The following is a 26,335-nucleotide window of genomic DNA, read 5'->3' as shown; positions in this document are numbered from 1 at the left end:
CTCACATATGAAGAGCTGCTTAAGTAACACCCTGCACAAGGTAGGTTTAGAAAAGAAGTCTACAAAATTTAAATTCAAAGGTAGGATTCTAATAAAGACTAGAAGACTTAACTTCCCCAACTGGCATATGAAGGTAATGACTCTGAGAAAATATTTGTCCAGTGATGGAGGACAAAACAGGAAAGCACTAAAAGTGATTGGAAGAGACTTGCCCAGTCAAACAGAACGTGAAACAACATTTGTATTGTTAAGAGTAGGAGTTCACATTTATTGTGTACTATGTGCCAGGCACTGAGCTAAGTGCTTTATATACATCAAATTCTTTCACCAGCAGAAACCTACATAAACTATATTTCAGTCCCATTTTACAGAGGAGGCACAGAAGTTAAGTAACCTATTCAAAGTCATAAAAACCCGCACCCAGGAGATATATCTGGATCCAAAAGTCATGCTCTTTACCATTATACTGCATTCTGAAGTCTGAACTCATACAGGAGTGAAAAAGTTTGATGACTGATTATGCTGGAATGTGGGGGAGCCTGTATGGAGCACTACCTCACTAACAGGTATGAAAATCTGGGCGTACAAATTATTGCTGAAGAAAATCCTGCTGTCTGGGCTGATGAAAAAGTTAATGGACCCAGAAGCTGGGCCAGAATCTCAGGGCTACCTGGCTGGACAGACTTCAGAAAATTGTTTGCTTTTGTCCCAAACTAGCCTACACTTTCCATTGTGATTGTGGCCTTGAATATAGCTAAGAAAGCTCCAGTGTAGTTGGTCTATCAGTTTAAATATTGTGGATCAGTCCAGAGAAAGGCATCTTCTGTAAGGTTACCTGCTCTGATTACGAATGTGGGTGGCAGTCTGACCCAGAGAAAACAATTTCCAAGATCTGATTAGCCAAACACACCACAGCTCAGTTTGTTTTGTTTGCAATGCGAGGGATGGAAGCGGGCCCTTGTGCACGTTCGGCAGGTGCCCTAACACTGAGGTATGCCACTAGGCCCGACCCTTCAGTTTTTAAAATTAAAGTCTAGGCGGACGTTTCGGGCGATTCCTGTCAAGTATAGGAAGCTCCAGCACTACTGCTTCCCTTTGGCAACGCCATACACATCTAACCCCCCAAAAAAGGAAGCGTCCACTGAGGTTGCCCAACGTGGGAGCTGGTGGCATAGCCTGACACACGCAAGTCCCCAAGTCTGGCGAGCGCGGCTCGGGAACAAGCGCGTGGGGGCCGGAGACCGGGAGTCGAGTGCTCCCCTCCCCGGCATGAGGCAAGCCTCCTCCCACGGCCTCGGGAAGCCCCGAGGCCGCAGGCTTCCTCGCCGAGGAGGAGCGGCCGAGGCGCAGTTCCTACACAGCTTCCTCCTGCAGCAGCAGCCAACCGCGCCGCCGCGCTCCACGGGTTCGCCACGGGCGCCGCGCGGGCCCGGAGGCTGTGGGGGGAAGGCGGGAGGCGCGGTCGCACGCACGCGCGCAGCGGAGGCCCCGCCCCTCGGCCCGCCGGGCGGGTGCCCGGGAGAACCTGTCTCGCGGGGCGGGGAGCGGAGCTTCCTCCTGCGAGGGCTGCGCTGCGCTGCCCGAATTCTCCTTCCGCTGCTGTCTCAGGACTCCGAGGCGAGCCGAGAGGCTAGCGGAAGGGCGACGGAGCCGCGGCCCGCGCGGGCCATGTCGCTGAGGGGGGAGCCGCTGCAGGCCTCGCCGTCCCCGGCCCTGCAGCCGCCTCCGGGCGCGCCCTCGGGGCAGTCGCTAGCCTCCCTGGCCAGCGCGACCCTCCTCCGCCTTGGGGAGCCGCTGCTGCGGAGGCTCGGCGAGACCTTGGACCGCGCGCCCGAGGGCCGGGGCTGGAGGCGGCTGGCCGAGCTGGCCGGCAGTCGGGGGCGCCTCCGGCTCAGGTGAGCCCGGGCGGGCGGGCGTGTGGGCTGGGGCGGAGGGCTGGAGCGCGTCGCCGGGGTGAGGAGAGAGCGCAGGTGGGGACGGCTACCGAGAGCCTCCACAGAGTCTCCGAGAGCCCGAAACGCCAAGTCCTGGCCATGCGAGGAGTGCGGGGTGGGATCCCGGCTCGGAGGGGGAGAGGCCGAAGTGGCCCCGCGGCCGCTGCACCCTCTTCCTGCCCTCCGACCCTGAGCTGAAAGCCACAAGTCGAGGTTGACCCGGGAAGATATTGAGAGAATGAAATTCTCTCCGAGTGTAATTCCAGAGAACTTAAAATGCAGAAGAAAGTTATGTGGACCCTGCCCTTGAGGGGCCAAGGAATGTCAGGAGGCAGGTGTGCAGGTGAAGAGGGAGTGAAGCCAAGGACTGGGGTGCAGGGATTCCTGAAGATTTTTATGCAGAAAAAAAGGAAAGAGGGAAAAATTGAATCTAAACTCACCATCTTCCTCCATCAAATCAAATTACCAGATTTTCTTTTTGACTTCGTCATGAGCATAAACTTGATAAGTGAAACTTCCTGATAAGGAAAGGGTCCATGCTATTAATGATATTTGAAGTTTTTGATCTCAGGACTCCTTTACACTCTTAAGAATTATCCTAGAATGAATGAAGCCCTCTGTTGGGATCCCAGCACCTTCCACCCCCCCCCCCGTGTGTGTGTGTGTGTGTGTGTGTATAAAATATTATATATATATATATATATATATATATATAACCCAGAGAGCCTTTATGCAGGTTATTGTGTTACATATATATTATATATATTGACATTTACCACATTTGAAATTAAAAGCAAGAAATTTCCAAGACGTTAATTTATTTTAAAAGAATCCATTACATGGTTAACAACATTTTTGCAGAAAAGCAAACTTGTCCAAAATTTTTAAAACATAATTAGCAAAAGTAGCATTGATTTACATTTTGAAAATCGCTAACGTCTTGATTCAATCACAAAAACTGGATTCTTTATGTTTCTTTGTATTCAGTCTGTTGAAATCGGCAGATAACAACAGTGGAAACTTTGGTGTACACTCCTGGAAGAATGAATGAAAAAGTTTAATAAAATCTTAATATTATTATGAAAAAACATTTTCACCTGTGAACCTCCTGAAAGGGTCCAGAAACTGCAACAGGGCTTCTGAGACCATACTTATAACCACCACTCTATACCATTGTTATGACTTTGGCCTGCCTTTGAACTCCTTAGCAGTTTTTTAAACTTCTCAAGTGACCAAACTTCATATTGTTCTACCATTATTTGTACATATCTTTATACAAAATCACCTCCTAATACTGTTATGCATAGAACTTGTCTTAGACAATAAGTGCTTGTTGAATTGAGAGTCATTCATTTAAACTATTGAGGCCTGCTATTAGCTAAAAGTTCCAGAAGATTAAAAGTTAAATATTTTATTCCTCTTCATGAGGGTTTATCTAGCAATAGACTAGAATTTTGAGACATTCACAGTAACATTAATTGCCATGTTGAATGTAATACTAAAAATGGGGTTTTATTTTTTATTGAGTACAGAGTACCAAACAATGTACTAAGTGTTTACATATATTATCTACTTTAACCCTCCCAACAACCCTGAGTTGCAAAGTTAAGATCGAAGCAATACTTAATAATGATTTGGGATTATTTCCCATGCAGAAATGAGGTAAGAAATGTAAGCTAAGAAAGTCAAGCAGACATAGGGTGCAAGTTTTTTCTATTCTAGGAAAAACACATTAGGCTTTTAGCTGTACAAAGGAAATGCAAAATACTATTGTCTAAGTCCACAGATTTCTGAATTTCTAGATTCATCATAATGTAAAAAATTGTCATCTTGGGAGTGATGTTACATGCCTATAATCCCAGTGACTTGGGAGGCTAAGACAGGAGGATCACAAGTCTAGGCCAGCCTCAGAACTTGGTGAGACCTGTCTCAAAGTTTACAAAATCAAAAAAAAGGGGGGATGGGCTGGGGATGTAGCTGAGTGGTAGAGCTGAGAGTACAATCCCCAGTACCCTCACCCCCGCAACACACACACAGCCAAACTGTCTTTGGAGGCAGATCTTCGTGTTGTTCTGACATTAATCAGGAACCTAGTTAGGAAAGAATCTGGACTTCTTGGAGACTACTACCACTTGGTGATAAAGGAAGAAAGTCAGTAAGACTTTGCCAGCAAAACGTGTGGCTGCTGGGATCTCAAAGAGTGGATACCTGATCCTGGGTGTTGCATTTTCCTCCCAAGCCTTCAGTCACTAGAGGCTGCAAAATGCTGTTAGCTTTGGGAGTTTGGTGAAAGCTTTGAGGCCACTTTTCTATGGAGTAATATAGAGAGGAGGACCATCGCCTAGCAAGAGGTGACAAGCACGGAAGAGCATGCATTTGTGAAATCTGGGAATTCTGGGTGGGAAGCCTGACAAGACAGGTGAGTTACACCAGTCTTCCAGGATGATGAAGATTAGTTCCATGTAGGTTAATGGAGGTGGGGAGAGTTGGAGAATTTGGGATGTTTAAGGTTGTGTCTATTGAGATCAGAAGAGTTAAGCTGCCATTATAAAAGTTAGCAGGGGAAACTTGGGGCTGGAGAGTGACAGGCAAGGGTCTGGGATAGCTGGTAATTCTCAGTCCATTTAAGACCAAAAAAAGCTTATGTTAAAGTGGTTTCATACCATGATAGGAGAAGAGCATCTGTGATGGTAGAAGGTCCTAAAAGTGTTTTTCTCTAGTGTTAGACAAGACTTGTAGTGAGAGAGTCTGATCCAAGTGAACAATGAGTCACAAAAGAATGTGAAGAGTTTTCCTCAGAGTTAACTAGATTCACGGCCCAAATATCTTGAAAGTTGTTTCTTCTCTCTTTACTTTTTTCCTGACTCTATATCTTTCCTCAAATTAGATAAGAATTTACTTAAGAATATAAATCAATAAACCACAAGAAAAGTCCATTCAGAGCTGTCCAGCAGGAATTAGGAATACTTGTAAATATTTTCACACGGTTGTTGATGACTCAGCATGTTGCTTACTTATGGTTTAGTTTGCCACGACCATGAATGCCCTACATGAAAACCAGCCGTGGTTCCATTCCAAACTGATCAAATATTGGACACTGCTGTATATAGGCACAGAGTCTGAGCGTCTTGCCCATAGTGTAAATTATAAGCTTCAGGGATGGGCAAAGATTTGCGGGGAGGGAGCTCTAAAATCCCTAAATTCTGCTCAGTCAGAAGCTAAGAAATGAGGCTAAAAAATGGGACTGTGGAACACACACCAAGGAAAAACCATCAGTCATTGCATACATGCATGTAAAAGGTGCTCCTTTAGCTACAGAAACCCTGCCTTCGCTCAGCTTATAACAGGAATGAGAATATGTGTAAAAGTTCTAGCCAAAGATTCCCTCCTCTCCATCTCCTGTCTCTGAATTTATCGTACATTAGAGCTCAGGCTTTGTATCTCTCTGTTTTGTTTGTTAACCTAGTCTCCTGGTGTTATTCTTCAGTCATATGACTTTATATATCATTAAGTTGATTACTACCAATATATCTGCTTTGAATCCCCAGGTGTGTGTAGACGTCTATTTGTCATCTCCTCTTGTCTTTTAGATATCTTAAATGTAACATGTCTGAATCTTAACATGTCCCCTCCCACAAACCTTTTTCTCAGTTTTCTGCATCTCTATAAATGACAACTTTATCCTTCCAGTTGCTAGGCCAAAAAAAAAAAAATCAAGTCATTCCTGATTCTGCTTCTAGATATGTTATTTTTATCTTCAAATCCTCAGTATATATCTGGAATCCAATTTCCACATCTACCATACTGGGCCAAGCTACCATTATTTCTCACCTGGATTATTCCAATAGCCACTCAACTTCTTCCTCCTTTTGCTTTGCCCCTATTTCTGGTCTGTTCTCAGCATAGAAGATTCTTTAAAAACATTAAATCGTATTTTGTCTATCCTTTCTTCAAAACCCTCTAGTTGCTTTTCTATCTCAGTGTAAAAATGCTATTTAGATACTAGTTAACACTTGAACCTTACATCCTACAGTTAATCAATCTCTCTCCACCACCACCGCTTTAGTCATACCCCCTGAATATAGTAGTGTCTTTGTACCTGCTGTTTATTCAGAATGAGGTGGTCTCCACAAATAACTACATGATTTGCTTGTCCACTTTTCAAGTGTTTGCTTAAAAGCCATCCTCTGGATAAGTACTTTATGGATTATAAGATTTGAAATTACCCCATACATCTGTTCCAGTATTTTTTGTCCCCTTGCTTTGTTTTAGTTTTCTCCAAAACATTGGATATATATATCAGGAGATATGCCGGGCATGGCAGTGCACACCTGTAATCCCAGCAACTCAGGAGGTTGAGGCCAGAGGATCGTGAGTTCTAAATCAGCCTCAGCAAGTTTACAAGGCCCTAAGCAACTTAGCAAGACTCTAACTCAAAAAAAAAAAAGGCAGGGGGAATAGGAGATGTGACAGTGGTTCAGTGCCCCTAGGTTCAATCCCCGGTACCAAAAAGAGAGAGAGGTTTGTGTGTTATCTATCCTCCTCTAAAGTGAAAAAATTCAAGAGGGTAGCAAATATTATTTGCTGTTCTATCCTCAATACCTAGAAAAAATTTACCTATTTTGGGTGATTAATAAATAAGTTGTCCAGTATAATTTTGATGCTGAGAAATTAAAACTAATTACATAAATAGATAGATAGATAAATTGAATTAATAAATGAAGATTCCAGAGAGTAAATGTACCAAGAGAAGAAGCAGAAGAACCTAAAAGCAATTCTGTGGTTTATACCCCCAAAAATACCATTATAATATGTTCCATTTGATTTTATAAAAAGCAAAGCCCATTTGTTTCAGTAATAAAGCAGTTTTTAAATGTAATTCAAAAATTCTGAATTAGGGCTCAGGAAGCACACTTACAGGAATATAACTAAGGAAGGAAAGATAAAATTTGAGTATGTTTCATGCATCACCTTAGCTGAAAGCCAGTACCCATGCAGAAAATTAGTACAATGAAGGGAGACTCAGAATCTTGCTTTTCTCTTTGCCTCTGTATAAGAAGAGAAATTGATTACTTCAATTTGGTCTTTTGGGGAAAAAAAGTCAAAGTGTTTCTATATCAATGTCAACAGTTAAAGCATCAGATTTAATGAGATGATGTCTTAATTTCATGTATTAGATCCTGGCAAACTTCTCATAAAACAAGTTTATTTAGCATATAGTATTCTTATTTTTAAAAATCTCATTCTAATTATTTAAAAACTTAGTAATCCTGATTCTTGTAATGGCTGCTTCCCAGAAGCAGTGTCACATGTACTCTCTTAGCCTCAGCATCCAGAGCTTCAAAAAGGGAATATTTCAAGCCAGATAAATTTTTATATGTACCATTTCTCAGCCTTCAAGATCCCAGTATCATGACCTCAGTTTCAACACAATTGTTCTTAGTCCTCATTTCATTGCTTTTGGTTCTGCTAGTTGTTGAAACACTAGAAACCGGGGACACAATCGCTACCTTGTTAGATGTGGTTCTCAACATTGCAGGCATTTGTGCTTGCCTTGGTGTGTATGCATGAAAGCAGAATGGACAGATGTAACTTTTAAGGGCCTCCTGAATCAAACTTTGCCCTGAAAACTTTTGTGTTATTGAGGATAAACCTGAGCTTTAGTCTGTAAACTTCCCAGTGAACGGTAATGGTTTCTTATTCTTAGTTGTTTCCCATGAAATGAGAACAAATAGATGTTTGTTACATGGAAAAAAAATGTTTTCTTTATAACAAATAATGTACTGAAAACTGCAGCCCATAAATTGTATTTGCTGCTTAGAAATAAGTGTCAAAGACATGGGATGGTATAAAGTAAGTAGTAGTTGAAAGTTTCAGAATTCTCAAAGCACAGGAAATAGGAAGGAAGAATCTCTTGTCCAGAATCTGGCAGATCTCCACTGTCAAGTTATCACTGCTTCCTGAATCCTTATGGAGTCTTTTTCTCCATGTTTTTATTATATATTTGCTTTATATACCAAGTTAATATTATACTTACATATCAAATAGCCAAAATTAAAACATCTATAGGGGGAAAAAGGTTTGGAAAAATGTATTTAATATATATTATATTGAAATGGAAAAAGATTTAAAGTTAAAAAGAACCCTTTATATTGACATTGGAAGAGATTCAGTGTAAGCAAAACAACCTTTGTATTAATTGAGTAAAATCCCATGTTGAGAAGTATTATATTAAATATAAGCTCATTCATTATGTTGTAAGTTAAAAAAAAAAAAAAAGGCCTAGTAGTCCTTAAGCTATTTCTATGTTTGTTCCTTGGCTTGACTTGGGTGTTTTAAGTCTTTTCTGATTGCTAACTTTGTAACATTGATTGTTTTATCTAGTGACATTTTTGAGTCATTGGCTTCTCTTTATCTCTAGAGCCCTACTAGCACTATTTGTATTTGCTCATGTGCCATGATTTCAGATATTGTAGTTCCCCAATGGAATGAAGGCATATTCCTTTCATAAAACAGCAGAATTTAACCTTTTAGCACCTTCATTTTGGATCATCTTGTGCTTCATTATCTTCAAAGAAGAAGTTAAAAAGATTTTTTTTCTGTTCTTCCTAGTTCTTGTTTTCAAATGAAAGACAAAAATTTCGATCACCATCAAGGCTGAATTTCTCTCACATCCTGCTTCAAGATTTCTCTTGAACTCTCCTGCCTTAATAACTCTGGGAACTGAGTGAGAGAAGGGAATAAAGAGGAGGAGGAAATTCTAAAGAAGGGGGAGGAAAGAACACTAGCACTGATAATGTAAATAGTTTCCAGCACACACCAACTTGTGATTAATTCCTTATAGTACCTGGAATGGTTCAGCTATTTAGTAGATATATCATTCTGAAAAGAGGTTGTTGACTTGAATAAATTTGTCATTTTCAGTTGTCTGGACCTGGAGCAGTGTTCTCTTAAGGTGTTGGAGCCTGAAGGAAGCCCAAGCCTGTGTTTACTAAAACTAATGGGTGAAAAAGGTTGCACGGTAGCGGAATTGAGCGACTTCCTACAGGCTATGGAACACACTGAAGTTCTTCAGCTTCTCAGCCCCCCAGGTGGGTTTTCTGGTAGGAATATTATGTAGAAGTTTGTGGAGTAAAACTTAGAGAAAAACATCTCATTTACCAGGTAAATTTCATTAAATTTTTTCTTGTCCCATATCGAAACCAAAAAAGATATAAAAAGCAAATAAGAATGCATGAACATTGATTATAGTTCAAAGAACTGGCTATAGGAGATGTTTTTTAAACAATTGGGAAATTTTTAATGTAGCCTACATATTTGTCATTATGGAGTTCATACAATAATATTGTAGTTCTATAGAGGAATATATTCCAAGGAGATGCATGCTAAAATATTTATAGGTAAGATTATAATAATCTTATTATAGATAAGACTGTATTGTCTGTTATAGGTAACAGACACTGAAACAGTTAGCCAAAAAAGTGAACTCACACAATTATTTTTGTATACGTATGTATTTGGATGATAAACGCAGTAGGACAGATGTTTATTTTATTTTGTTTTGATTTTGGTATGGACCACTTAACTACTGAGTCACATCCCCAACCCTTTTTTAATATTTTATTTAGAGACAGGGTCTTGCTAAGTTGCTGAGGCTGGCTTTGAACTTGCAATCCTCCTGACTCGGCTTCCAGAGCCACTGGGATTACAGACATGTGCCCCTACACCTGCCAGATGTTTAATGTTTTAAGTTTTTTGCCAACATGATATTTTCAAGTGTAATTAAATAAACCACAATAGTTTTTCCTCAATATGTCAAAATTGAGTGAGGCATCTTACTTCCAAAGTTAAATGAGGAATAGGAAACAGTTCCTCTTCTCTGTAGCTATAGTTAGAGTTAGTCAATTGCAATGGTGTCAGGAAAGACATGTATCAGAGTTGCCTGATGCAACAGTACTGCAGGCTCCTAAGTATCCACTGAAAGCAAAGAGGCCAGCCAGGTTTGGAAGGGCCATAGACTAAGGAATTGATGCTCTCTGTTTTATGTAAATTTCAGGTATGCCACTTCATTATATAACCAACCTGGTTATGATATATTGTTATGTTAAATAAGGACTTAGGGACAGAAGGTATAGCAGTGAACTATGGATTTACATGTACCAGAAACCCCAACTCAAACTGATAGAATAAAGGGAATACATTGTTTGTCCCGACTGAAAAGCCTATTTGTAAGGGACTGGTTGGTTTTTGTCTTTGCTGTTCTTCTCTTGACATAAGCTTCCTTTTAAGACTGTTGCTCCATTAGCCCAAGATGTCTGCTATCCATTCCTAGTCTCATGCATCTTTTTCCCCACATTCCCAGAAAAATCAAAAGATTCACTCTCATTAATTAGTTTTGTATACTTCCCTGTCCCTAAACCTGTCATTGTAGCCAGGGACATGGAATGTGCTGATTTGCCTGGATTAAAGCCAGTAGTGAATTGGGTTGAGTCAGCTTTCCAGGAACCACATGTATCACCAAACAAAATTAGACCTGTTGGATGGAAAACAGAAACAACAGATGCTGGGGATATAACCAAAAAGTCATGAACAAATGAGAAGAAACATGGACTCCCAAGTCATCCCAATTTACTAATGTAGATGGTAAAATAAGCCACCAGTAAATGCTTCCTTTGAGATATGCACAGTTTTAAATGTTTGGCTTTTGTTTCCCACTGCCTCTTCATATCAAGTGTTGCAGGCTAGGAATAACTAGCTGCTAATACAGATGCCCCAGTATGTAACTCTGTCCATCACCAATCAGTAAACTTCTTAAGATACTATTTATTAATTTTTATATGCCCAATGCCTCAAGTAGTGAGTACACAGTAGTTGTGAGGATCAAAATCCACCAGATTAGGGCACTAAGTTCTCATACTTTATAGAACAATAAGGCCTCTGAAAACTTAAGAAACTTCTCTTGGAATTTAATAACACTTTTGAATCTCATTTCTCTTTTTCAATCATTCTGACCATTGGTTATCAATTCTATAAAATGAGTGGAGTGTTCTGTCTGTCAGAAGAGCAGGAGTGACATGGAGTAATGATGTGTTGAATTGTTTCTAGACAGTGACAGGGGCCAAACACATCTCTTAAATTTGTGGTGCAGTCACTGACATTGAAATCTATGGTTCCCAATTAAAGTTTTCTGTATGTGAAACCAGGCTTCACTGAAATTGAGTCATAAGTTTATTGATATGTAATGATCTGCCTGAATTTTTTAAATAATATTTTATATTTTGACCTTTGACAAGCCAGCAACTGGTAAAGTGCCTCCCTAGTAAACATCAGTAATCTTCCTTTTAAAAATCCAGTTTTGCTCTTTGTGCTTTTCTCCAAATAATAAGAGCACTCTCCTGTCAGTGTGCCCTGTTCAGGTTGTTCTGATATGTGGCAAACAGGTTTTTACAAGATCATTCCATAGGGCTATTTTGTAGGAAATAGGAAAACAGTTTTTATATTACCACTTGTATGCTGTTTCTGTGAAGGTTTTTGTTGTATTAACCACATGGTATCAATAAAATTGGTTGTTACTTGAATATTATTTATTTATTTAAAAGGAAATATTTTGGGGATTTAATAAAGCTCAGTAATTTTGGAAAGCAGTAAACTATTGTTAGTTTAATATCTATAGCTACCCAGTAATCTAAAATTTACACTATAGGTATTAGAATAAAGAAATGTAAGATTTATAAAGAAGAATTTTAATATCAATGCTATCAAAAATAAAAACTCTTATAATTACATTAAGAATGCAAGCTCTGAGGTTGGGTTTGTGGCTCAGTGGTAGAGTGCCGCTGCGGCAGTAGAGTGCTTGCCTGGCATGTGTCAGGCACTGGGTTTGATTCTCAGCACCTCATTTAAATGAATGAATAAAATAAAGGTCCATCAACATCAAAAATATTTTTAGAAAGAGAAGATTGCAAGCTCCGATAGAATCACCTCAATTTGTGACTTTGCTCATTCATTAAGTAAACCTTTACTGTATTCCAATACTTTGCTATCTCAGACATCAAGTATTGTGAATTCAGAGCTGAATTAAATAATAGTTTCTACCTATTGAAGGTCATAGTTTAGTAGGGGAGGCAAACATCATAGCCAGGACAACTGTAAAAATAAGTATATGTAAAATAAGTTTATCTAATCTCTAGTTTTCCTTTTCAGTGTACTATATTCTTGAATCTTAGTAAAAACTAACAAATATTCTAATGTTTTCTCTGTATTTTGTAGTTAATATCATTTCACAGGATGATATTAGTCCTTATTCCACAGAAAGTCTAATGATTTTTCTCTGATAGGGGTCAGATGATTTTTCTCTGATGTTAGGGGCTCTGATAGGGATCTGGTTAGGGTTAATAATATGAATTCTTTCAAAGACGCTGTGAGCCTTAGAACAGGTCTTTGCAAGTCCAAATGCAAGGAGGAGGGGAAATTCTAGGTATATTCTGACAGAAAGAACTTTAGTTTGCTATATTTCATTCCAATTGGTATGAAACAATAATGTGAAATAACCTTGAGAGATAACTGTAGTATTTGATATGTCTTTTAAGACACTGGCCAAATTTCCTTTATATATTTGGTAGCCCAGAAGTAGCTAAAGTTGTGAGTGTTCCTCCATCTCTAGCTGAATAATCCCTGTGATTTGGAGCCAGCTTCAGTGGCCGTTTAATGTAAAGTCTTAGGTGAGTGTGAACTCATCCTGAAATTCTTGCTGTCTTTAGGTGTGAACTCATCCTGAAATTCTTGCTGTCTTTAGGCTCTGGCACCTAATACATTTTCTGAAGTCCAGACTAAAGTTCCTCCCTTCTGCTTTCTCTCTCACTGCACTTTTCCACAGCAGGTAGTTGGCCAGCTTCCTCTCAGTCTTGCTTGAACTATATGTTGGAGAAATTGTTTTGTGTTTTTGTGTGGCTGGTATCCATTCCTGGTTTCCAGCACTCATAGTGTTTCTCTATTTTTATTCCTTTGGGAATTGGACAAGGAGGTAATCAAATGTGCTAAAATTGTTTTTAACCAGAGATCTTATTTCAGATCTCTATTGTATTTAAGGGTCAAAGACTCTGATCCCAAAGCAACAATAGTGGCATATATAGTCTTGGAAGATGTAGATAAATTTAGATATGCAATTCAAGATATTTTTGCTTCTTTTATTCTAAGTGAAAACATTTTGAGCACAGACTTATAAGCTCGATCAATTATATTTATGTAGATCATGAAACAATTACCTAAGGAAGTAAGATACTTACCTGCAATTGGTAGAACAGGGGCTGGAAATGTGAGGACATTTAAAGATAATTAACATTGTATATGTGGGTTTCATTAGGATGAATTCTAAGTTTCTTACCCTGGTTTTGTGATATTACTGTTTTTATTTCATTCTTCATATAAAAGATGCTTCATTGAGGATACCTATCAGACACAGCACATGATTTCAGGAGCATCTTTTCCATTTGCCCCCACCCCTTTCTTTGATTTCATATCACTTTTATTCTTGAATTCTTTGTAGCATACTCATTATGTTTTATATCTATTTTTATTGTCAAATGATCTCAAAGATAAGTGCAGAGACTACTGAACAGTATTCTTTGGTGTCCAAAATACCTGAACTTCAATTTTATCTTCATACCTCAGTGAAGTGTGAACATTTAATCTTAACCAGCAAATACTTATGTGGAAAATGAGACTTCTGGAAGTTATAGTTTGGCCAAAGTCACAGTTAGTTATTGACAAAAGTAAGATTAAAAACTAGGTCTGCTGAATCAAGTACCATTTTCAAAATGCTAGAAAATTCTAGGTCATTTGAGAAACTTAGTTATGGATTATTACCTCAGGTGCCTCTTTGACCCATGGATTTCAATTTTTTTTTCTTATTACCAAGTTTAAAAGTTTTAAATGCTATTTCTTATTTATAAGGGTCTTTGCTTATTTCATGGATCCAGAAAATTGGCAATTATTCCTGAAAAAGAAAATAACAACAAGTGAAAAAATATAGAGATAGTATGGATGGGAATAAGATTAAAAAATAGAGATGGAAAGGGAGTATTAAGTGAGGTCTGAAAGAATGTGTTTCTGGGTGTGGAGTGTTCAGTCTTGGGCCCTGCAGCACAACAAGGGATGGATGTGGGAGACTAGATTTAGCCTCATAGATGCAAATTGACATGTAAGAAGGACACTCGTGGGCATGCACTGGTTGTATAAAAGGGGAGATGTTACCTTACAGGAAGAGGAGGGGTGTTTATTCTGGAATGCTGTAGGGTACATTGATAGTTTGCTGTGATAGCTTAGAAATTTTTAGAGTAACTTTGAGAAAATGTTTTAGTTGGAAGCTGATGGGTTTTTTGTTGTTGTTGTTCATGGCCTCTGAAAGTAGATGTATTTAAACACATTCAATAGATCTGTTTCTGGAAAGGGTGTTTGTAAATTACATCAATATTTACATGAATTGTGAAAATAACTTAAAGTGAACCTATGATGAATCCTTTTTTCAAACCAAGAATCGTCCTAATTTACCTTTTTTGTAATTCTAGCAATATTTTAACTTTGTTTTATTGCTTAATATAATATGTGTGTGTGTGTATGTGTGTGTGTGTATGTTTGTAAAGCACAATCCTTAGTTCCATCATATCTAGTCACATTCTCCCAGGCTTACAGGAAATCAAGTAACTTCTCTTGACTTCTTTGCAGATGTTATCTGAAAATATGCTTGTTTGCCAGGAAACTGTGCATTCACCATTTAAAATAGAACTTTCAGTTGTATACCTTGCTACATCCTACATAGCATGGTGCCAGATTCTTTCCTTACCTTTGTTCAGCACCTTCTGACTAGTTGGCGCTGCACAGGGGTGGTTAAGGGTTGACCATGGTTCCCTGTCATACAAGGCATCGTGGGAGGAAGGAAATGTGTGTGGTTTAAATGGGAGGTGTTGCAACTTCTTTGCTTTACTACTCACTGGGGCCAGTTTCCAAATCTCATTTTGCCTATAAATTCTCAGTCTTTGAAGCAATAAGTGATAGGGTTTATTTATTTATATATATACACACACATACATATATGTATACATATATCTGTATGTGTATATACATAACAACAAAATATATTTATTTGTTGTTAAAGACTAGACTGTACTAAAATTTTTGGTATAGGGCCAGTTTACAAACTGAATTGGAATCTTCTTTAGAAATCATTTAATTTTGTGTCCCACACAAAGGAAAGATGCCTTTAGAACATCTATGCCATGTGATTCTCTTCCAGTAAAGTCATTTATTCCATTGTAAGACTCTCTAGGAAGAAAGCCTTTTAATTTCTGTAGTTATTGTCTCTTGTCTTTTTATATAATTACAGAGAATACATGCCATGGTAAATTTGTAAGCAGTATTATGGTACAGAGTTGCTTTGCCTAACACTGTCTTCAGTAAGAAAGACTTATTGGGGCAAAGATGAGATTACTGTGGAGAATACATTGACAATCACTGGAAAAAGTACAGATTCACATCCTGGTTCTGCCTTTTTTTACAAGGAAAAAGAAATAATTTGTGTGATCTTCTGCAAATTACTTCTTTTTATTGCAACATAGATATAATTCATATCTACATTTTATAGTTATTTGGGAGGGTAATGATAAAAATATTGGTGCATATTAAACAGCCAGTAAATTACTGCTACAATAATTTTTATTATTCTGCACATTCACTTAACAACTGCATGTTGAACCCCACTGTACCACTATGTTTAACAGGTGCTGCACTACTCTAGGTGTGGAGTAAACTGGTGATTAAGACAAACATGGTCCTTGCTCTCACAGAGTTTTTATTTTAATAGGTTAGACAGGCAGCAAGAATGGGTATTTCAGGTAATAGGGAACTTGGGGTGGAAAGGTAGCTAATTTAGAGATGTTTCCCAGAGAAGCTGCTAACATTTTAGTAAGAGACCTGAATGATTGAGAAAAGCTCATGTGGGGCTTTGTGAACTGTGGTAAGGAGTTGGAATTTTATTCCAAGTATAGTGGGAGGGCACTCGAGGGTTTTAATTACAGGAGTGATTTTGAATTAATTTATGTTTTAATAGATATTTGGACTGTTGGTTGGAAGTAAGAAAATAAGTGAACAGGCTTATTATCACTCCATAGCTAACAGCAGCTTGGATTAAGATTGAGGCACTTGAGCCAGGTGTGGTGGACACGCCTTTAATCCTAGTGGTTTTCGAGGCTGAGGTAGGAGGAGGTACTTTTTTTGCCAGCTTTAGCAACTTATCAACTTCCTAAGCAACTCAGCAAGACCCTGTCTCTAAATAAAATAGAAAAAAGGACTGGGGATGTGGCTCAGAGGTTAAGAGCCCCTAGGTTCAACCCCTGGTACAAAAAAAAAAAAAGATTGGGGTACTGAAAGATGGTGAGATATGGAAAAGCTTAATGGACAGGGCTTGCATACAGATTGCAAGTGCAGGATGACGAATGAGGAGGAGGCATTCAAGGATAACTGCTCCAAGTTTTAATCCTGAGTAACTGGCCAGATGATGGTAGGCTGCAACCTTTCCCGTTGGAAACCTGCAGGAACTGGCGGGGCAGTCTGATTGTGTCTGGAGGTACTGAGGCCATCCATATTTAAAGCCAGTTTAATCAAAGCTATATTTTTCAGATTTATTTTTTTCCTTTTCATCATTGTTGTAACTGTCTCCCCTTCTTATCATACCTAAACCTGGAAAATCAGAATATCTACATTTTAAAGTTGTGCTGTAAGACTTCCCAAGTAGATAATGATAAATGTGGAGGCATTAAAATGTAGTTTTGTTGGGGCTGGGGACATGGCTCAAGCGGTAGCTCGCTCGCCTGGCATGCGTGCGGCCCGGGTTCGATCCTCAGCACCACATACAAACAAAGATGTTGTGTCCACCGAAAGCTGAAAAATAAATATTTAAAAATAAATAAATAAAATATAGTTTTGTGACTTTCCCACCAATATGTGTCACAGATATCAGAAAAATTCTGAACTTCATTCATCCTCAATATAAATGATTAATGAAACTGAAGTCTCTCCCCTGTCAAGAGCTTTAATTTTTTTTCTTTTGAGAAATTGTACTAATTTGCTAAAGACTATCTAGGATTTCTCCAGATCATCAATTGTACTAGGTATGCAATAAATATTTACTCAAGTTTTGTTTATATTTGGTATCTTTCTGGTATGGTTTCACATTTTACTTTTAAGCAGTTTTTTTTTTATAAAAGCTTAGTACCTCTGATATCTTAAGGTTGCTGTTATTTCTAATCTCTCCTCATTACTTGTAATCTTATTTTGTTACTTTGGATTAGTGGGTTGTAGAGGGAAAAAAAAAAACAGTTTTGAGATCACATTCAGGATAAGTGAGAAAACAAGTAGGATCAGGAAGTTTTAATGATCTTTTCTTCTTCCTGAAAATAAGTTAACCAAGTTTTATGAATTATAATCTTGGCAAATATAAAACTTCCTAAATTTGGAGGTTTTTGTAATGTCAGTTATCTATTGCTGCAAATAGATTACCCCAAAGCTTAGGTTTCATATCAGTGCTAAGTCATAATATGATCATTTCATGACATTTTTATGCTATCATCTTACTTAATCTGTTTTGTTCTACTAAATAGAATGCCACAGACTGGGAAATTACTTTTCCCTTTTTTTTTTAACCCAGGATTGAATCCAGGGATGCTTAATCACTGAGCCACATCCCCAGCATTTTTTATTTTTTATTTTGAGACAAATTCTCACTAAGTTGCTTAGGGCCTTGTTGAGTTGCTGAGACTGACCTCAAACTAGTGATCCTCCTGCCTCAGCCTCCTGAGCACTGGGATTACAGGCATGTGCCACCACACCCAGCCAGACTGGGTAATTTCTAAAGAACAAAGTTTACTTTTCCATTTCTAGAGGCTGAAAGTTTAAGATCAAGGCATGGATATGTGATGAGGGCCTTCTTGCTTTAGCTTCACATGACACAAGGTAGAATGGCAAGCATGGCTATTGTGTCTTTACATAGCAGAAAAGCAAGAGAGTGAACTCACTCCTGAGAGCTCTTTTTATAGTGTAGTAATCCATTCGTGAGGATGGAGCCCACATGATCTAAACCTCTCCCACTGGCCCTCCTCCCAACACTGTTGTCTGGAGGACTATTTCCACCACACAAATTTTAGGTGACACATTGAGACCCCACAGCAGACATTTAAATTTAATTCTTATTTTACTAATAGTGCACCTAACTCAGTTGAAATCCCAGCCATGTGAGCATTTTGGACCAGGTATTTGCATGAACAGGCCCTGAGAACTACAGTATACTGTTGCCTGGCAAGTGTCTGCTGTGAAGCGCATCCTGATTTCAGAAGTATTAGAATGTAGGGAAAACATGTCTAAGAATTGAAGAAATGTAATTCTCTTCCAGTCATGTGGAAATAGATTAAATCAATGTCTTTTGCAGGTAAGTTTCTTTCCTCAAGATTCTACAAAGCCTACAGCTCACAACCTCATAAACTAATGTAGAAGCAAGTTACTTTTATTTGAATAAACACATTTATGACAAAGATTAATATACAGGTTATTTTCAAAATATTTCCTTTTTGGGTTTCAGACATATACAAGGAGAACCCATCTTTTGTGACTTTATTTACACAACTTTTTTTTTTCTTAAGGATTAAAGATCACTGTAAACCCAGAATCAAAGGCAGTCTTGGCTGGACAGTTTGTGAAACTCTGTTGCCGGGCAACTGGACATCCTTTTGTACAATACCAATGGTTCAAAATGAATAAAGAGGTAATTTTTTTAAGTGTTTTAATTTCTTCAAGAAGAGAAAAAGATTGAAAATTAATTAATATATTTGTCCTAACTGCAATTTTAGGAATTTGGCTAAGAGTCTGATAGATATTGTTAATATTATTAATGAAGTATTCAAAAATCTTTATTATGGTAACATAATTCCAAAATTGCCAAAACAATGTAAGTAATAATGAAATCAGTTTTCCACTATAAAAATTGTGGGAAATAGGGATTACTCAGGGCAACAGTGTTAGCAGATAGGAACCATCACTGGTACATTTTAACATATCTTCCAATTTCTTTACAACAGATTATATTTCAACCACAATTCTTAGCTAAAAGTCTTTGAAGGCTAGATGAAAAGTTAATGCAATGTTATTATTTGAAAAATTCTACAGAACTATGCTATTTTAGAAGATATAGACCTTCTTTTTTTGCTGGGAATTGAACCCAGGTCTTTGCACATGCTGGGCAAGCACTCTGTCACTGAGCCATACCCCTGGTCCTGTCCATTCTTAAGTAAAATTAAGGTTCACAGAGTGGGGCATTTATTCCACTTGTAGAAGGATTAGATGCCTGCACCTCTCAATAAGTAATTTAAAATCACATATTAGAATTATCTTTTCTTGAAATTTTTTGACCCACCCTGCCATTAGGGATTTCTGTCTAGTTGTCCCATGTATATCCACTTTTGTGGGCTTTTCTGTTTCACTGCCTCTCCTTCACCCACTTTTCTCCAACATTATACCTTGAAACTCCATGCATTTTCTTTTCAACCTGTTCGTCACAGTAAATTCAACATCCTTAAAACTTGATGCCAAGGCTCCATTTGCAAATCTTAACCAAGTAAAAGAGCCATGAGATTATGATCTTTGCTTACATGAAATCACCTTAAACCATAGAAAAAGTTTGTGGTTTTATATCATTTTTTTTATTATTTCCATCCCTTCATAGGTAAAGTAGAGCAACTATGGAATGTAGTAAAAAGATTACATGTAGGTTTTGGAGCTAGACAGGTCTGTGTTGGAACCCTGACTACTGTTATTCACCACATGAACTCCTACCATCAGGAGTTAAAAGAATTAAATATGTGCCTTGGCTGTTGGAACATAGTAGTGAAAGGTATTTTTACCATTTTTTTTCTATTGCAAAGTTGCTTTTATTTGAATAAACACCTTTTGCAAGATAAGTAATAGAAAAACCCTACTGCATTAAGCCTACATTTTTAAGGTTTTTCCTGATTGGAGAAAGGTGTAAATGTAGTGGTTGTGGAGTACATCTTAGATATGAAGAGCTAAAGTGGATTTTAGAAAAGACTTTTTTGTGTATCCTGTTGGGATGAAACCGAGGACCTCATATGTGCTAAGCAAATGCTCTACCGCTAAGCTACATCCTCAGCCCTGTAGTGGATTTGAAAATTCTAACAAGTCAAGTTTTACCAGACCACTCTTATGTTCCTCGGTCTATCTTAGGAGATATCCACTTAAGTATTTGTGGAGCACCTGTTTTGTGCCAGGTCACATTTGAAGGCATGACAATGGAGCAGTGAAATGCAAGGTCCCTGCCCATTTCGGGGGGAGGGGATGGTAAGCAAATGTGATCATTTCTTTGAGTTCAGAGCTAGGAGAAAATAAGCATGTGGTAAGAAAATAAGCATAAAGTGAGAAGCCACAAAAGGTTTTAAGCGAGATAAGTAGTATGGGAGGATTTATGTTTTTAACACAAAAACATTTGAAGGAAACAAAGAACATCAAGAAGACCAGGTATCTACTGACTGTGCTGGAAAAGAAATAACCCTAGTATGGAGTTGGGTAAAGCAGTAGAGATGGATCCCAGGGTATTTCAGCTTGTATTTTGGATAGAGTTGGTCAGCTGATAGCTAGGATGTGGAACATGAGGAAGAAGGAAGAAAGGTAGAGGATGGTGACTAGGTTTTACACTTGAGCATCTGGGACATATTTATGCTGAGGTGTTGAGAAGACTGCAATAGATTTAGGGAGAAACATCAAGGATTTGACTTTAGACATGTTAAATTTGAAATGTCTATTATACATCCAAGTGAATCAGCTAGGCAGTTTGGATATCTGGTGATAGATAACATTGAGAGTTCAGTATTAAAGGATGAACCAGTAAAGAAACCAGGAAAAATAAAAAATAAAGTATTTCAAGAAGAAAGGGTGGCCAGCTTCTTCAGTACTTCCTGGAGGAGGCATGTGGAGTCAAGGCAGGTTTGTTTTTTGACTTAAGGTAGAAGGTACTAGAGTGTGTTTGGGAGAGTGATAGAGTAAATGGGAGAAATAGATGCATTGCAGGAGCAAAATCAGAGGGGATGGGATTTTTGGAAAAGAAAAGTGTTTGCTCTGCCTCCAGTGATGGGAACCTGCAAATAGCAAGAGAAGGAGGTTATTCATATGTATGCAGGAATCTACAAAGAAGTTACTTGCTAACTGGTTAAATACCTAAGTTGCATATAAACTTCTGTGGAAAATAACAAAGAATTTCTAGAAGAATAAGGGGAGTAGGAAAGTTTTTTATAATCTTTGAGTGGTGCTGAGTCTTTTCCTGTTCTTCATAGCCATAAAACTGGAGAGGGGATTTATAGTAGGTTTACTCTGGTCACCTTCCAAGGAGCAGAGGTTACCCTAGGAGGGAATTTATGGCAGCCTCATTTCCCAGAATTTTCTTCTTTTAGTCAGAAAAGGGACATATGAGAAGACTTTTTTCTGCTTCTGTTTAATCCCAGATGTCTTTCATTTAATACAATCTTCACACTAACTCTTGAGGTGCCAAGTGGGTCTTCACAGGTCTTTAGCCCAAGCAGTCTTTGTTAGAAAGATGCATCTTCCATCTGAACAGGAAGGAAGAGGGCAGTTATAAATAGGCATGGGCACTGATAGGTGGGTTTGTGATTCAGTGGCAGCAAGAGGAAAGAATTTCTCTCTGTATTCAATGCCTGAGAGAAGTAGGATTGCAAGAGATTTGAAAGTTTACTGAATCATCTAATGGGAAAGCAGGCTTAGCAGGGTAACATAAAAGGATTGTCAGGCCATGCTAAGTACAGCCTCTCATCCCAGTAGTTCCATTTTCAGTGAAATGCTCTTGCTCTTGTACTGAGAGTTGAGTTGGTTGGAGTATGGAAAGGAAGAGTTGCAGCCTCCTTGAAATAACCTTGCAAGGGGCTGCTGTAACACAATGAGGCAGCACTTGAGGAAGCCCCTTGGCAGTGTGCCCAAGTTGGGTGGAGTTGATGAATTGCTGGGAGCAGCAAAGGTGAAAGAAACCTTAATACACTGACAGAGCCCAGGCAGAAGAACTCAGGAGACCCTGGATGGCCATCCCTTCCATCACTTACATGCTTTCCATAACCCTTTTCTGCCCAGCTGGATATGGTTTGTTAAAGAAGATTATCCTCTTACAGAATTTTGTAGATGAGGTGAAATAATGTGTCCATGTATTCACAGCTCATTTGGTCTGAAAGTTATAGCCAGGTCTAATTGTGTTTTCTCCACACCACAGTGATGTTTATCATGTTATATGCTACTTAACTTACAAAGGTTGCAGTTGCAAATCCTTTCAGTACTGAACATTTGAACTGTTTTTATAGAAGAGCAGCTTTTCTATTAGTTTCAGGAAGATATTTGGAGGACATCTCACTCCTTTTAATGATTTTTTTTAAAAAGGCTCTTGATTTCTATTAACTCAAGTCCCAAATAACTCCAAATGCTATTATTTGTTTTTTTTTAATATTTCAGAACTTGGAGGGGGAAAATTACCAAATTTGTATCATGAATTATGTCATATATTTTAAGATGCCTTTTTGATGAATATACACTTACATTCCCTTATTCCTTCACAGATTCCATATGGAAATGCATCAGAACTTATTTTTAACACTGTGCATGTAAAAGATGCAGGCTTTTATGTCTGTCGTGTTAATAATAATCTTACCTTTGAATTCAGCCAGTGGTCACAGCTGGATGTTTGTGATGTGACAGAAGTAACAGAAAGCTTCCGGAGTAAGTGACAAAAGAAGTTTAATATTGATTGATGAATTGCCTTAACTCTTTTTACTTTAAAAGAACTTCAAAGTGTCAAAATAGTAACAAAAGCTCACATACATACTTTGTCTAATACATTGTCACTAGTCACTAAGATTTGACCCCATGTGGTTTAATCATCTTTCTTGTGGTGGGTGTGTGTGTGTGTGTGTGTGTGTGTGTGTGTGTGTGTGTGTGTTCGTGCATATGCACACTTGCATGCTCACGCCATCTTCTAAGATAACACAGAATCTTCTCAGTCTGGTCCCTGTTGCTGAGCTCCTCTACCCTGCAGTTTCCATTACCTATTACTCTGCCTTCATGCACAGCATCTCCATCTCAAGCTTATTTTCTTCCCATTACCTGCCTGTTAACTTTGCTTAATTCAGAATATTCTAAACTTACTTGTCATAGCACTTGCTTATCCTCAGAACATCTCTTAATGTTTCTGATAATACTATAGTTTTGTGAAACTTAATTTGGCAAATGTTTTTAAAGATTGTAAAAACTGAATAGTGAGCTTGGATTTATGTATTTTTTTAATTATAGGAAAAATGTGTTTTTTATTTTTAACCTAGAGATTTTTTTCTTTTAATTTAAGGAAGTCCGGATAGCTTGTCTGAATCCAGGTTGCAAATTTGTGTTGAACCAAAGTCCCAAAAGCTAATGCTAGGAAGCACATTGGTTTTACAGTGTGTTGCTATTGGAAGCCCTATTCCTCACTACCAGTGGTTCAAAAATGAATCACCATTACCACATGAGACAAAAAAGCTATACATGGTAGGTAGTTGATTTGGGGGGTTTGGGGAAATAAATGGTAGAGTTAAAATGAAAAGTGAACACTAAAACTCATATTCTTCAAGGTGCTTGAATGTTTTCAATATTTTTATTTCAAGTCCCTTTTGATTTAAAATTAATTGGTTCTGCTGACTTTATTTCATTTCATAATAAGGGCTGTATCTATGTTAACCAAAAAATTATATAATCATTACCAACAATGTTTATAATGCTCAAATACAACATCTTGGTTTTGACATTATTTCAATATATTCTAAGGAGACTTGATAAAGTAAGTATATTTTAGAACTGAGTAAGAAAGTAAATTGTGGTTGACAGTTTTGCAACATAGAAATTCATATTTTACAAGGCTGTTTTGAATTCATTTTAAGAGGTACATTTTTATAAATGTACAAATTTATATAATTTACTCTTTACTATTATATTTTAGAACTGGAAGAGATCTTAGGGGTAATATATTATTTCATTGCCCTTATTTTATAGATAAATAAAAGGATATCATGAAAGTTAAGTTTAATTAATTGATAAAAGTTACATAATTATAACCCACTGTACTGTATAACCCAGAGCAAGATTCTCCCTGTAATAGGAAATAGAAGCTATTACCAGAAATGTATGTAGAATAAATTAAAAGAAGGGATGATAAGAATAAATTTTCCTTACCAAATATTAAAACTTTACATACAGTGCTAAAATGTATTTAACTTAAATAAGATAACTTTCTCAAATAAAGCTTTATTTTGCTAATGAATAATTTTTTAGCTAATTGATATCATAAGCCAAATTAAGACTTACATAGGACATTTATGTATATAATATTGCAGTTACGAAACTATGTAAAATTATGTACCTTGGTTATTATGACATATAATGACTTGAGGTTCAGTTTTACTCTAATGAACTTTTAATACTTGCACATTCTAACATTACATTGTAAAATCAAGGATTTCCTCCTAATGTTAGTATAAGAAGGTAAAATATAAAGTGTTGACAAATGTGGTTATAAATTTAGTATCTGATATTTAATCCTGCACTTGGGGAAAACCAATATGTAAGTAAATTATTATTTTAATAATTATTCCTAAATTGTTAACCTCTGAGAGGTAAATAACTACATGTAAATAGAAAGAATAGCCAATTAAAAATGGTATCGGTGTAAGTTCCATAAATATATTCTAATGGAAATGAATGTAACAGTACATTAAAATGTGTTCTAATATTGATATTGATACAGGTGCCCTATGTGGATTTAGAACATCAAGGAACCTACTGGTGTCATGTTTATAATGATCGAGACAGTCAGGATAGCAAGAAGGTAGATGTCATCATAGGTAAGCTGTATTACTCATATAATATAAGCTATATAAACTGAAACATTTATGCAAAAGAAATTCTACATTTTAACCCCATACTATTTAACAGTGTGTTTGATGTCAGGAGTTATATTGTTTATATAGAATTTGAGAGAATGCACACTAAATTCATATCTAGAGTCACATACAAAAAGCAAAATGAATCCAAACAAAAGCCATTTAGGTAATTTTAATTTTCTTGAAAAGTTTTAGTTTATTTTAAACATTCATGGCAAAAAAACATATTCTTTAAAGCTTTACATACAAAAAAAACTTGATTTGATAGAAAAAGATTTTTTTAAATACTTACTTTTTAGTTCTAGTTGTAAGGTCTTTATTTTACTTTATGTGTTACTGAGGATCAAATCCAATGCCTCATGCATGCTAGGCAAGCTCTCTACCTCTTAGCCACAACCCCAGCCCAGAAAAAGATTTTTAATAAAACATTTTAAAAAGTAATCATCACAGACTCATAAAGGAAAACATAATTATTACTCAACAATCCCCACTATGAACAGCATAATTGGGGAGTTTATGCTATTGAAGCTTACTATGTGTGTGATCCTGTTGTTAGTAGTAGATGATGGTGATGCATGGGTTGGTGTGCCCACATGTTTTTGTGCTATTTATCTCTTTGCTTGATGGCTGCCCTTCATAAGATCATGAAATATAATATATTCAAATTTGTTTTCTCTGAAACAAGGAAGAACAGATGAGGCAGTGGAGTGCACTGAAGGTAGTGTAATTCTTTGGTTCAAGACCAAGGCTCTTGCATGCTGGTTGCTCTGGGGACTGGTGAAGTGCTCTAGCTTACTGAGTGCAGTGATGGAAAAAATACTAGCTCTAAGAAATTATTTTGATTGAAGAATAATGTATGTTAGTCATTGAAGTTTTATGAATTGCCACAGATGCTATTAAACCGAAATTCTGAAATTATTAGTCTTAAGTTGATTTTCTGTTGTATATAACAAAGCTCCTGCATAACTTGTTTTAAATAATGAACATTTGTGATTAATCCTTAATGTTGATTTTTATTATACAAAAATTTGTATAATATGTAGCTATATTGTCATGAATATTTGTTTAGATTATTTTGTTAGCCTTTATAAGATGCCCCCCAAATGCAAATGTAGTTTCAGAACAGGAGATTTGTTTTTTATTACATGTTTTAATCAAATAGTAAATATTCTGAAAATAATACAAGAATTTTTTAAGCTATAAATCTATAGATTATAGTCACCTGTTCCATAATATGTAAAAAATGGAAAATCTATTTCAACACAAACTTCTAATATATTTTAATTAGCCAAACATTATACTTAAATTGTAATGAGTAAAGAGTAAATATTAAAACTTAGATACCTTCCCTTAGTGTGCTGTCACATTGATTTGTAAAATTAT

At 37.2% G+C, this 26,335-nt stretch overlaps 2 protein-coding genes across 2 annotated transcripts in view; both read left to right on the top strand.

Annotated features, from left to right (window-relative positions):
• The first annotated feature begins 1,500 nt into the window (after positions 1-1,500).
• Positions 1,501-26,335, top strand: part of Malt1 (MALT1 paracaspase) — a 58,972-nt gene continuing 34,137 nt past the window's right edge. The window contains exons 1-7 of the mRNA XM_026393194.2: positions 1,501-1,895; positions 8,859-9,025; positions 18,623-18,744; positions 22,604-22,763; positions 23,386-23,564; positions 24,817-24,913; positions 25,638-25,670. Of these exons, the coding sequence (XP_026248979.1) occupies positions 1,669-1,895; positions 8,859-9,025; positions 18,623-18,744; positions 22,604-22,763; positions 23,386-23,564; positions 24,817-24,913; positions 25,638-25,670 (985 nt within the window). The 5' untranslated portion in view covers positions 1,501-1,668. The remainder of the gene's footprint in view (positions 1,896-8,858; positions 9,026-18,622; positions 18,745-22,603; positions 22,764-23,385; positions 23,565-24,816; positions 24,914-25,637; positions 25,671-26,335) is intronic.
• LOC113185911 (small integral membrane protein 30-like) lies at positions 7,347-7,505 on the top strand. The gene has a single exon (XM_026393195.1). The coding sequence runs from the start codon at positions 7,347-7,349 to the stop codon at positions 7,503-7,505; it is 159 nt and encodes a 52-aa protein (XP_026248980.1).

Source organism: Urocitellus parryii, chromosome 13, assembly GCF_045843805.1.
Source record: "Urocitellus parryii isolate mUroPar1 chromosome 13, mUroPar1.hap1, whole genome shotgun sequence".
NCBI lineage: Eukaryota > Metazoa > Chordata > Mammalia > Rodentia > Sciuridae > Urocitellus > Urocitellus parryii.
Note: the sequence above shows the minus strand (reverse complement) of the source record. Positions and strands in the feature narration are given on the sequence as shown.

Coding starts and splice junctions, on each gene's coding strand:
- LOC113185911 (XM_026393195.1), top strand. CDS start 7,347: ATGACCTCAGTTTCAACACAATTGTTCTTAGTCCTCATTTCATTGCTT.